General features: G+C 39.0%; 1 protein-coding gene across 6 annotated transcripts in view; it reads left to right on the top strand.

The window, feature by feature from the left end:
* Nucleotides 1-13,500, top strand: part of kiaa1109 (KIAA1109 ortholog) — a 447,188-nt gene that overhangs the window by 296,057 nt on the left and 137,631 nt on the right. For 5 of the 6 annotated variants that reach the window (XM_073042844.1, XM_073042845.1, XM_073042848.1 and 2 more), the window contains exons 44-47: nt 7,211-7,369; nt 10,321-10,496; nt 10,827-11,002; nt 11,735-12,444. In XM_073042844.1, coding sequence (XP_072898945.1) covers nt 7,211-7,369; nt 10,321-10,496; nt 10,827-11,002; nt 11,735-12,444 — 1,221 coding nt within the window. The remainder of the gene's footprint in view (nt 1-7,210; nt 7,370-10,320; nt 10,497-10,826; nt 11,003-11,734; nt 12,445-13,500) is intronic. The other variant, XM_073042847.1, reaches the window with a different exon arrangement.

The following is a 13,500-nucleotide window of genomic DNA, read 5'->3' as shown; positions in this document are numbered from 1 at the left end:
AAGTGCCTCAGTGTAAGGAGAGAATGGGAAAGGCCCAACCAGCTACATCTGCCACCACTCAATAACTTTCACCTGTCAAAACTGCAATCGGACTTGTGGATCACAGATTGGCTTCTTCAGTCATCTCAGAACCCACAAGTGACCAGGTCAACCACCAAGAGAAGAATCATACTCCACTCTGAGTAATCGCTGATGACGATGACATGGTATTGTGCAGGGCAATAATAGTTTTGATTAAAGCATTTGTTTCAGCTGTTGATCTGTGAAAAAATGCTCTTCTCTGACTTCCTCCTGCATAGAGGAAGAAAATTCAAAGGTATTATTGTTTGTATTATTATTTGCATCTCAGACATGGAACTGGTTCTTTCAGCTGTGTAGTTGCTGAGGTATGAATTAGAAGGGAAACAGGATTGGCATAGAACTTGTAGGTTATCCTGTAAAGCAATTACTTTATTTTTACTGTAAAATATAGATTATACATATATACTCTGTGTGTGTGTGTGTGTCTTTAAAAGTCTCATCTTCTTGGGCCCTTAGCTCCCACTGGAGTATAGGCCATCGGTGACCTCCCATCCTGATAATCCTCGGTTCTAAGCCAGTTGAGCCAGTTTCTCGAAGGTGGACCCGGAGAGCTTCCATCATCTAATTTTGGCCTTGACATCTCTCCTCCATGTGTACTTTGAAAGTACCTTTTTCCTCTTTCCTCGGGGATTCCATTTTAACGCATGCCTGGTGATGTTGTGGGTTGGCTTCTTCAAGGTGTGGCTGTTTTTGCATATTTGTATCTCTTTCGATTCCTGTCTGGTGTTTTCCTACAGTGTCTACTTGGTTACTTTGTCAGTCCAACTGATGTTTAGGATTTTTCTCAGGCACTTGTTGTTTTTGTAGTGTCTGTTTTGTTCTGCAGGTTTCAGGGCCATATAGGAGCACTGTTTTAACATTTGAGTTGAAGATCTGATTTTGATTTTCCTTGATATGACTCTGGATGTCCACACTTTCTTCAATGTGGAAAACTGCTCTGATCTTGTTGATCTTGGCTTTGACACCCTCATCCATTCCACCATATATACTCTCAATGCTTCCAAGCTAGACAAAGAAAGACACTCCTTCCAGGGTTGTATCTCTCATCACTATGGGTCTGTTGCTAGTGCAGTTTATCCTGATCACTTTCGTTTTATCTACATTTGGCCTTCGACCTAGCATGGTGGAATTAGTGGTCAGGAGTGTTGATTCTCTTGCATCTTTTGGTTAGAGCATGACAGTAGGACGATGTCATCTGTAAACTCTGGGTCATCAGGCCGCCACATAGTCCACTGGACTCCATTTCTTTTTTCACTTATCTGTCTCATAATCCTATCTATTGCCAACAGGAACAGGAAGAGAGCCACCAAACATCCCTGCTTCAGCATAGTGGTGCTTTCTGACAGGTTTCCTGCAATTTTGACTGCATGACATGTTGATATTGGAGTTCCTGATGATATTGATAAGTTTCATAAGTTATAAACTTATAATGTTTCATAAGTTTCCAAAGGATGTTTCTATTTAAGTTATTGAAGGCTTTCTTGTAGTCGAGGAAGTTGACATAGAGAGAGGAATTCCATTTGATTGACTGTTCTGTGATTATTCTTAAGTTAGCTATCTGGTCTATACAGGAGCGATTTCTCCTAAAACCCGCTTGCTGGCCCCTAAATGTTGTGTCAACTGCTTGTTAAAGGCGTTTCAGAATAATTCTGTTTAGCACCTTCCCTACGACAGCCATTAAGGACCTAACTCTGTAGATTTTACAGTTTTATAGGTCACCTTTCCTTGGAAGCTTGATAATGTGACTTCCCTTGCGCTGTTGTGGCATCTCTTCGTTGTCCCAGATGTTTCAGAACAAAGTGTATAGGATATCTGCAGAAAGTTTAGGGCCTGCCTTCAACACCTCTGGTGGTATGCTGACTGGGCTAGCTGCTTTTCCTGACTTTAGCCTCTTGATTACCTGTATGATTTCCTTTTTTGGCTTGGTACAATTGACATCCAAGTGTAATGGTGCTTCTGGAATTAAAGGAAATTCCGGAGGAGGTGGTCTGTTCAGAAGCTTATTGAAAGACTGTACCCAATGTTGGAGCTGTTCATCTTCTTTAGTTAAGATATTTTCAACTTTACCCTTCATGTGGGCATTGATTTGAATTTGCCAGCTAGTTTCTTGGTAGTATTGTATAGTCCTTTCATATGCCCATTTTGAGGCTGCTTCTGCTTGGGACACAAGGGTGTTGATGTACTCTCTCCTGTCCCTCCATGTTTCTCCTTGCGTCCTTGTGCCCTTTGTCATATTCCCTCTGTGCCTCTGCTTTCTCGTTCCTGGTCCTGGTTCTGCTTCTATTGTATTTTTCTTTTAGTTTTCTCTTCTTGTTGATTGTTCGCATCATTCTTGGTGTAATCCACTCTTTATGCTCAAATATCCTTTTTCCTAGCACATCCGCACAAGTTTCATTTATTGCCTCTTTGACAATAGTCCATTCGTCTTTGATATCAATGCTTGGAACCTGTTGGAAAGTGTGAGGGCAAATCTATGAAGTGTTTCTTTGTCTTTCAGGTAGCTCACGTTGTGCTCAGTCTCTGATTGGGTGGTGCGTAGCTTCTTTATTGCTTCATCGTACTTTGGCGATCAAAAATAGTGTCTTGGTCCTGCAACTGCACCATGTTTCACTCTTGCATCATGGAGTGATCTTCAAAACTACTTTGAGATGCATATTGGTTTATCTGGTTCTTTGTTACCTTTTTTGGTGACATCCATGCTGCCTTGTGTATTTGCTTGTGTGGGAATAAGTTTTCTCCAGTAACTAGCTTGAAGTTAGCACAAGTTTCAGCAAATCAGTTCAAAGGTTCAAAGGTCCAATTTAATGTCAGAAAAATATATGCAATATACATCCTGAAATGCTTTTTCTTCGCAAACATCCATGAAAACAGTGAAGTGCCCCAAAGAATGAACAACAGTTAAACGTGAGAACCCCAAAGTCCCCCCCTCCTGTAAGCAGCAGTGAGCAACAATCCCCCTCCCCCCAATGGCAAAAAAAGCAAGCATTGGCACCATCACTGAGCACTCAAACGTGAGCAAAGCAATAGCAAAGACACAGACTTGCAGTTACCGCAAAGACTTTGTGGTTTATCAGACATTCAACATACCACAGGTTCTCTCTCTCCCTAATAAAGGAAAGGGAGGTGTCTCCTTTTTCCCAGCGAGCTGAGAGACATAACAAACAACTTGCTGGTTTACGATGTTAAAAGTCTGTTACATTGCTTTTTTCAAGCTCTGTGCCTGAAGATCGCTAAGGTCTCGGGTCTTTGGGTCCATAGCAGTAGATTTTCTGACTTCCCCGATGACGCATGAGTCTCCTGCCATGACCATCAATCTGTCTGTCTCCAGAGCCCCGAGATCTTAGGCTTCCAATCCAAATACGAGCTGGACTCTCAGGCTGAACCCTTGGCTTGCCGAACAGCAGCCAGTCCTGAAACTCCGAGAACAGGTCCCATTCTCGAAAGAACCGAAGTCTGCCTGTAACTTCAGGTTGGGGTCTTCAAAGGAAGCCTGAAGGGAAAAATAAAGAATATTAAAGATGGAAATAGAGCTGTTTCCGAAGATGCAAGCAAAGGAGTAGCCGTTTAGCGCCATCTTAGCTCTGCCTAATTTATGTTCCCCATTTTCATTCATTTCTCCGAGACCATGTTTCTCCATCACCTATTCGTATTTTGCATTATCCCTGCCTATTTTGGCATTAAAATCTCCTATTACAATGGTCAGGTCTCTTTCCTTCCTTCTGCTGATGACTCCACTGAGTGTGTTGTAGAACCCATCTTTGTCTTTTTCATTAACTTAATGAATCTCCCTTTTAAAGTAGTCCATAATCAATTTACTTATCTTGGAATTACAGTCACAAGGATCTCCCTTTTAAAGTAGTCCATAATCAATGTACTTATCTTGGAATTACAGTCACAAGGAAGTTTAAAGATCTCTTTCGTGAAAACTTTGTCAATCTTTCATATGCTATAAAACAGAGTCTGGTACAATGGTCACCTCTATCTATGTCCTTGGTAGGTCGTATTAATGTTGTTAAAATGTATGTTCTCCCCAAATTTTTATACTTATTTCAATCTATCCCAATTTTAATTCCTAAATCTTTTTTTGATTCCTTAGACTCTATTATTTTGTCATATCTGTGGCAGAATAAGCGCTCTAGAATTAATAAAATCCACCTCCAAAAATCTAAAAAAGAGGGTGGCATGGCTTTACCTAACTTTCGCTTATAATACTGGGCAGCTAATATACGTTGTGCTGCCTTCTGGTCTTTCTTCCACGGTCAACCCAAGTGCCCTAACTGGGTGGCAATGGAGTTGAGCTCCACTAAAGAATTATCTATATCTGCACTTCTTGGCTCTGCACTCCCTAGCAGTCTGCCCAGATCAATAGCTAATCCTCTGGTTAGACACACTTTGCGTATATGGGCTCAGTTCAGGAAATGCTATGGTTTCCAGGGGTTTTCCGTTTCTAGCCCTGTTGCACATAATCACCTTTTTTTACCTACTACGTACGATTCAGCATTCCATGTTTGGTACAGGAAGGGCATTAGACATTTTGAAGATCTCTTCATTGATAATCGCTTCGCTTCTTTTCAGCAGCTCTCCGTTAAGTTCAACTTGCCTAACGCTCACTTTTTCAGATATCTCCAAATCCGACACTTTACTGCTCCTTTAATGCCTAACTTTCCTGAAATGCCTGCGAAAAATGCTATGGACCTATTTCTTTCCATTAATCCACTAGGTAAAGGTTTAATTTCAATTATCCGAGATAAACTAGCAGCCTTACGACGGGCCCCTGTGGATAAAATTAAAATGGCCTGGGAGCAGGATTTAAATATCTCCTTATCCGAGGAGAGCTGGGACTCAGTTCTCAAATCGGTTAACTCAACCTCCCTTTGTGCTCGCCATTGCCTCTTACAGTTTAAGATTGTTCATAGAGCCCATATGTCTAAATCTAAACTATCTCGATTCTACCCTGGCATTAGTCCGCTCTGTGATAAATGCAAGAGGGGCGTGGCCTCTCTCATCCATATGTACTGGTTCTGTCCTAGCTTGGAGAAATTTTGGAAAGATGTCTTCACTACATTATCGGGTATTCTGAATCAGCACCTAGAACCAAACCCCTTAATTGCTCTGTTCGGTTTTTGGGGCGAGACAGATTTATGTCTGGGTCCGACCAAATGCCGAATACTATCCTTTGCCTCTCTCCTGGCTAGAGGCTTGATCCTCCTTAGATGGAGAGATGTTGCCCCGCCCACTCATGCGCAATGGCTTAACGACATTATGGCCTGCTTGGACCTCGAAAAAATTCATTATTCAGTTCTTAATTCGGATCTAAAGTTCCATAAGGTCTGGGGACCTTTTATCGAGTACTTTCATAACCTTCCTCTTGACTAGGGTTTTTTGTTTTTTTCTTCTTCTTCTTTTCGGTCCCTTGCTTTCAGCTCCCTTTTTTTTTTCTGGTAGTAGGCATTATTATCCTCTGTTGCTAAGTGTATTCACAGTCTGGGAGTTTGACTGTCTGGACTTATACTCTTTATACTGTGTGGTGGTTGGTCTGGAGTTGTTGTTTTTTTCTTGTGTTGTGGGGCTTGGGGAGGACACTAAGCTCACTTGTCTTTAATTTAGGTGCTTTTTTGTTAAATTCTCTTCCTTTGTAGCATATTGTTATTGTATGCTTAATCTTGCACTGTATTAATGCTCCTCATTGGGATTTGGGGTTTTTAATTTTGTAAAATGTTTTGAAAAACTAATTTTAAAAAAAACAATGAATAACTTAAGCTGTTTTCTTCTTGTGCTTGGCTTTAAAGCTAGCAGTGATAGTTGTTGAAGTGATGGCTTCCCTTGTGATCTTGGCTCTACGTGCTTCTGTTGTCATCATGGAGGCTACACCCTCTATATTTGGTGTATCATTGCTCTGAAGGTCTGAGTACTTATCCTGTCTCTCAGCTGAGTCTCTCCAGATGATGTCCATCTTGTCTCACTCAGTCCAAGAACTGACTTTTTGTACCTTTTCATCTCATTTGCTATGATGGTGGATTTTCTTGCCTGGTACATGGTTCTCACTTTCCAGCTAGCCAAGAAAGATGTGGACTTTGATGACAAAAGTGTTGTCAACTATGCAAGATCCAGATAACTTGCCCTGCAATGCATCATGTGCTCAAAAAGTCGATGGTATGGTTGGAGTTCATCAGTGTTTCTGTAGTCCATTCTATCCACTGGGATTGACCTACACAGCTTTGTAGGCCAGCCTTGCCCATTTCCACCTCTCATGACGATTACATAGGTTTGGACTTTGAATGTTTTGTGTGCGTGCGTGCGTGCGTGCGCGTGTGTGTATATAAGATGTGTACTCTGGCCATTTTGTTAGGTACGCCTGTACATTAATGCAAATATCAAAATAGCCTATCATGTGGCAGCAACTCATTGCATAAAAGCATACAGAAATTGTTATGACATTCAGTTGTTCAGACCAAAAATCATAATATGAAAGGACCTGGTCTAAGCAACTTTGACCTTGAAATGATTGTTGATGCCAGATGGGGTGGTTTGAGTGTCTCAGAAACTGCTGATCTCCTGTGATTTTCATGCACAGCAGTCCCTAGAGTTTACAAAGAATAGTGCCAATAACAAAAAAACATCTGGTGTGCAGCAGTCCTGTGGGCAAAATCGCCTTGTTAATGAGAGAGTTCAGAGGAAAATGGCCAGACTGGTTCAAGCTGACAGGAAAGCAACAGTAACCACACATTACAACAGCGATGCACGGAAGAGCATCTCTGAAATAACAACATACCAAAACTTGAGGTGGATGGTAAGAGCAGCAGAAGACCCCACCAGGTTCCAAGGTGTACCTAATAAAGAGACCACCGAGTGTAGATTAAAGTTAATAAAAACAACTGCTGTTAAATTCGATGATTAGGGCTAGAAGGTAAGTCGTTAATTTGTCACATTTTCACAAAGTAAAGCGTCTTCTACTTTTTTAGGAGAAAGGAAACACTATCCAAGAACGTGAAAATGTTGCACTGTATTCCCGGTTGTATTTCAAAGAGTCATTTTTATTGTTCTGATATATAGTTTCATAAGTAGATCCATTTCTTGAGTGCTAATTGTGACGATGGATGTTGTTCAGCTACTTATTTTGCAAATTCAGGAAATGCTGTTGCTACAGATATGTTGTCTGAACATCCACTTCTGTCTGAACCATCATCAGTCAGTTTTTATAACTGGATGTCAAATGCTGTGAGTAACCGAGGAAGCATTACTCAAGAATCACCAGTGCCTAGATCTGGCCACAACGCTCTTCCAACAGGTAAACCAATGGAAGCACATGTGGTATATATATACTGTATATAAAAATGCAGTCAACTAATATTCAAACAGCTGAATGATCTTGTATTCAGAATCTAATGTTGATGTTAGTTAACACATTAATTGAAAGTTATAAAAATAATTAAATGCTCAGGAATCATATGGTTTGAGGAAAATCACTTCTAGAAATAAATGAGCAAAGATGAAAGAGTGGAGTCATTTCATTAACTCAGTGTAAGATTTTGCTGCCCCCCCCCCCCCCCAGAGCAAATTAGTAACATGCCTGATACCAATCTGGTTATAATAAATTCATTGCACTAAATTTCAGATCTCAATTTCTTGAGCAGTTTATTCAATAGTTTACAGCATCAAGGTTATAAGTACATTGATGTTGGACAAAAGGATAAGGTATTAGTGAACCATTTCAACTGATTTTGCATCATGCCTTAGCCTTGTTTTCTTCATTGTATCCCTACAGCTACTATTGCATCGACAAACAGATCCCAAATCCTTATTTTCTTGCCTTAGTTTCTGTAATTTTAATTGTTTTACTTACTTCAATATGCTGCTATTTTCCTGAGGCAGTAGGGCTTACAGCACAATTTCATTTTCTTCCAAAGATATGATGTTAAGCTGATAGTGAGACATCTGGTAAGATTAGCTATGCCATTATTCTCTCTATAGTTCAGTGGTTTTAATGTGGCTAGATTTCACTGTTTAACATATTTCATACCAAGTTAAGACCATAACAAATAGTAGCAGAATTAGACCATTTGGCCCATTGGTTCTTCCCATCATGGAAATAAATGAGCAAAGATGAAAGAATGGGATCATTTCATTATCCAGAGCAAATTAGTAACATACCTGACACCAACCTGATTATAATAAATTCATTGCATTAAATTTCAGATCTCAATTTCCTGAAAGCTGTTTATTCAATAGTATACAACATAAAGGTTATAGGTACATTGATTTATTTTCCCAAACATGGCAACATTTTTTTCATAATTATTGCCTTGCAGTGCTGTATGCATGTTGTGATTAAGTATTCTGATTTAATGTTGTCAATTAATTCAAAGGAAAAATGTATTTTCCCTTTCCTGAGAAATCAGTTATATGACAACATATAAAATGTCCAGTGTTTTAAAGAGTGACAATAAAAGATCCAAGTAGGTATGCATCACAGCTTCACTAATTTTGAATCTTGTTAATCCCAGTGCTTCAATAGCATTTTAAATTGCCTTGATCTAAATTTGTCTTTCAATAATTCCTTCATCTGAGTCCCCAGCTGCTAACCAATTGCTCATTTCCCCCTAATTTAGGTGATGTACCTCTGAATGTATAGTATCTCACATTTATCTTTGTTCATTGTTTTACCACTTAGCTGCTCAAGTTAAAAATGATTGAATGTTTTTCTATGCTGTGATATTCCTCAGTGTTTGTTGTAATCTGTGAAAAGGTTTCACTGCTAGTTCTATTGTACTTTTTTAAAAATTGAATTCCTATTTTTTTTATGACAGCTTGCATGCTGACATGACTGTTGCTTCTCCCAACGTGTTTTCGGTATGGTCATCCTATAGGTAGTAGGCCCCCAGCCACAGTTATCCAACCCATACCCCTGATTTTCATTGCTGTCCACTGGCCCCAAAATAAAGGCCTGCAGGTAGGCTGGGGATATAAAAGATTTCAGGAGACTCACTATTGGGAGGTAGGGGTTTCTGGGAGGAGGCTGCAGATTGCTTGGGGACAGGAGGTTGGAGGGGCTGGAAGAAGGCTGGAGATTAGGAGAGATCTAGAGCTTCTGTGAGGCTGAGGTTTGCAAAAAAGGTATTAGACTTGTATCTTGGAAACACGAGTATACTTCTGACTTTTTAGTAGAATGAATGCGCAAAATTTTCAGCTCAGGATTAGCAGTTGTGGTGGTACTGCACTGACACAGTAACCTGGATATACTTCATGGTCAGCTGGGCTCTCTGAGGCGCTCACCAGTTCATTGGGATTTTAGGAAGAAATGTGCATGTATGTCAAAAATAACCAGACTGGAGAGCTTGGCACCTGTAACCATTCAGTCAAATTCCAATTAGTAAAAGCTGTAGGCACCAACAGTTGCAGCTATAACTAATCTAGGGCACTGGAAGACCTGGCTCATTTCTGCATATTCCAGCTGCAGTATGCAGTGTCTAATTATAAAAGGAACAAAAATACGGTTCTCCACAAACCATAACAAACAATAGTATTCAGTTTTAATCTATATGTATTAAGAAGCAAAGTTTTAATCTAAGTTCTTTTCATAGAGTACTGGTTTTACATGTGATTTGGATTTACCATTTCTGGATGTGTTTACATTTTAAAATAGGATAGAACCATTTTACCTTGTGTCTATTAAATTTGAGGGCCATTACTTGATCGTTAACTATTCACAATTTAGATTAATGAATAAGATGAAAAAACAGTATCCAATTTTTTTGGTGATAAGTGGCTAGCTGGAAAGATTTGGTGTCAAGAGAATAGAGTCCAGAAAAGAATATAGAGAAGTTAAGCATTTAAGATTTATGTGAAAAATGGGGGTGGTGTAAGTTGGGATATGTGAGTTTATGCATTTTAATGGAAAGGCGAACAATGCTTTGACATGAGGAAATGCTAGTATATTAGTAGGTTAATTAGTCTTTGTAAATTGTCTCCTAATTAGACTGGGGTTAAATTAGGGGGTTGCTGGGCGGCGCGGCTGGAGGGGCCATAAGGGCTTGTTCTGTGCTGTATCTCAAAATGAGAAAAAACATAGGCTGAAATACATGTAAAACCAAGATGATTTGTGGCTTATTTTGAATTGATTTGATTTACATTTGAAACAGTTGTGCATGCTGGTATGAGTTAGATTATTTGTAAAACTATTTTTATATCCCTAAAACATTTTCCACTTTGGTTTAAACATATTTCATTATTTTTGCATAGGTTTGATGTATAATCTTCCAACAATACAATCTGCATCTGACTTTAATACAATGCTCTCCAGTGATCAGAACACTCTGGATGGGACGCAGTCACAGAATAGCACCAGTCAGGATGAAATTGTTGGTATTGAGGAGGGTAATCAAGGCCCTCCTGCTGTTCAGCTGGCTGATGCGCAGGTAATTGAAGTATCCTACAGTTTTAAGGTCATAAACACATTTAATATCATTGAGGTCGATTCTTAGTTTTACATTTGTATAAGTATGTTTCGTTTTTATTTAATATCTCTCTTATGCACAATTGATCATTCTGAGATTAGCATGGACCATCTCTCAGAAATAGTATTTTGGTAAACTTGTTTTATTTTTCATTTAAAATTATTTTATTTACATGCTATCTGAAATTTCAGATTCATTTTTTTGACTTAATTTTATAAAGATTGAAGTAAAAATACAGATTTAAAATTACTCAGTGAACGTAAAATATTATTCATCTTTCATTACTCTTAGGTTGTTTTTAAGCCTTTACTGAGCAACACTGGAATACAATCACAAGATATTGCACCTTTAACTTATGGGATGTATTTTGGGAAACATTTGTCATTTTCTGGAAGCCTGGATTGTCTCAGAGCTGATATTGTTGATTCTGATACATCGAAAGAAAGAAAGATCAGAAGGAAAAGAAGGTATTTAATTTCAAGTGCCGTTATTGTTTCTAATAGAGTCGAAAGACAGTTGAATTAATAAAAAAGGTAACAACCGTTCTGTCATCAATCTTCAATACTTTAATCTTCAGCTGTTTATTTTATTTGAGCAGAAAGCTGACCAAAATTCATATCATTGATCTTAAAATTTTCATTGTCATTTCTCTAGGTTACCATGTACCTCTTAAGCAGTCGTTATAGTTGTTGAATGTGGATTTCAATATGCACCACATACATTTTCATTCTTGGGAGAAAATAATTCAAGCTCTAACTCGTCTTGAGTCACAATCGTGTTTTTGTTTCAGGATTGTGTTTCATGGCAAAATCAGCAATAATTACCCTGAGAATGGTGGCGGTGAGGCACTATCTAGAAAAGCTACAGTGTATCTGGTGAAGATGCTTGACCTAATGCCTCACTTTAAGTGCAAATACATCAGAATTACTGTCTCCTCCATAATCTGCATTGTGACACAATTTGTTGTACCAACATCAAAGCAAACTTCGGTCATAAAATCGTCATATGGTTTCACTTCTGTCTCATGAACCCAAAACAGATCAACCTTTATTTCTAATGTAAACCTTGGCTTCTGTTGACAAACTATAAAAGTTTATAGTTTAATTATAGGCAATGTATAAATAGTAATGCGTTTGTAATTAAATACATTTCAGCTTGAGCGCAGAATTCCTATCTGTTTCATCTTTTTTGATTTTCAGACAGGGCATGATAAATCTTCCACCTCTTGACTTCAAACCAGCCTTGATGTTTAACACCTTTTGCATAAATGCTATTGTGATGGACAGGCCAACTTATAACCAAAACTCAACAAATGCTCTTTCATTCCATGAACTTAATAGACATCATCAGAACACCTTCCATGTTAACTTTACTATCTCCTGTCAGTCTATCAGCCAGCACGTGGACATGGCATTAGTCCGACTCATCCATCAATTTAGCACAATGGTCGATGATATAAAGGCTACTCAAACAGACATTAAACTGAGTAGATACACAGCTGGGTCTGTATCTCCCACACCAACATTCAAAACACGAAAACATCGGGATTTCCGTTCATCAGATTTCAGTCGCAGTTCTCGTGGCAGTCTTAATGGAGGTGTCAGAGGAAATAGCACAAAAGCAAGCAAAAGACTTGGAAATGAGAACAATAAAAGAGAAACACGAAATAAGAATTCATCAGGTCCAACACAAAGAAGAACCTCAAAGGTTTCCAGGAAGGGATCAAAGGATGTAGTGGACCATGTGACTATTCATATGGATGACTCTGACTCAATCACTGTGTCTGAACAAAGTGAGCCTTCTGCAGAGTGTTGGCAGAACATGTACAAACTGCTTAACTTTTATTCATTAATCTCAGATCCAACGGGTATCCTTGAAAAATCTTCTCCAGATGTATTGGAGCCTCCAGGTAGGATCAGTCTATGATTTTTTTTAAAAATAGAAATCAGATTTGAAAGTTTACTCTGTTCCCTCAGATGCCATATAAATAACTTCAAATTTTTTTCAGTGTTTTATCACATCCAAGTGGTTACTTGTATAATTGCGGCTGCCATATCCTTAGCAATTAGATTCTAAAGTTAGATAAGGGAATATTTAGTTCACTGAGTTTGTTCCACTGAAGGGGTAAAACCTTATGTCCATACGCCATATAAAAAGCATTGATCTATATGAAATCCCTTCTTATTGGGTGTCTCTAGAGATATGGCTCATTATCCCCTTGCTAACAGCCACTGTGAGAAAACCACCTTTACAGACTCCATAAGTCTAGGGTTGGTGTGACATGGATTTCACCAAAACCGGGAAGTTGGGATGTCTCAACCACTTGAACCTTGATCTGTGAACACTGTGCAAATACTGCCCCTATGCAATTAGCCATTGGCAAAAAATAACAGATGGTACACTGCATACTATTATAAAGGAAGTATATTTATGAATGTCAACTTACACAACAATTATTAAAGAAGAAAAAAAGAAGGGCCCATTATAATTGAAACAGTCAAATGTCCACAAGGTTGGTGCTCAGATCTTCCAAAAGCTGGATGTGTCCATTTTACTCACAGCGCCGATTCCTATTCATTGATCACTGGTAGAATTTTCCATCTTGGACTCCATCGAATCACACATTCCAGTTGGATCAAATCCTACGGCTGGTTCACTCGAGCCAATTCTTCTTTCTCCATCTCCCACTGGAAAGACCACTCCCCCCCCCATGCCCATCACAAAACCTCTCAGCCCAATTCCACCAATCTAATGGGCTGAATCAACATTCCTAAGCTGAACATCATAACCCCTTATCTTTAACCGTAACCTAAACACTACTAGCAGAACACTTTGCTCCCACAGAAAGCCATCAAATGAACTACCCTATACAGTAGCAGTAAAATCTTAACCAGGGCATTGCATATAATTTGCAGACTCTTGTCTGGTCTTCCTTGTGTTTGCTGCAATGTAACTTTCTTGAGTA

Source organism: Hemitrygon akajei, chromosome 4 (genome assembly GCF_048418815.1).
Source record: "Hemitrygon akajei chromosome 4, sHemAka1.3, whole genome shotgun sequence".
NCBI classification, from domain to species: domain Eukaryota; kingdom Metazoa; phylum Chordata; class Chondrichthyes; order Myliobatiformes; family Dasyatidae; genus Hemitrygon; species Hemitrygon akajei.
Note: the sequence above shows the minus strand (reverse complement) of the source record. Positions and strands in the feature narration are given on the sequence as shown.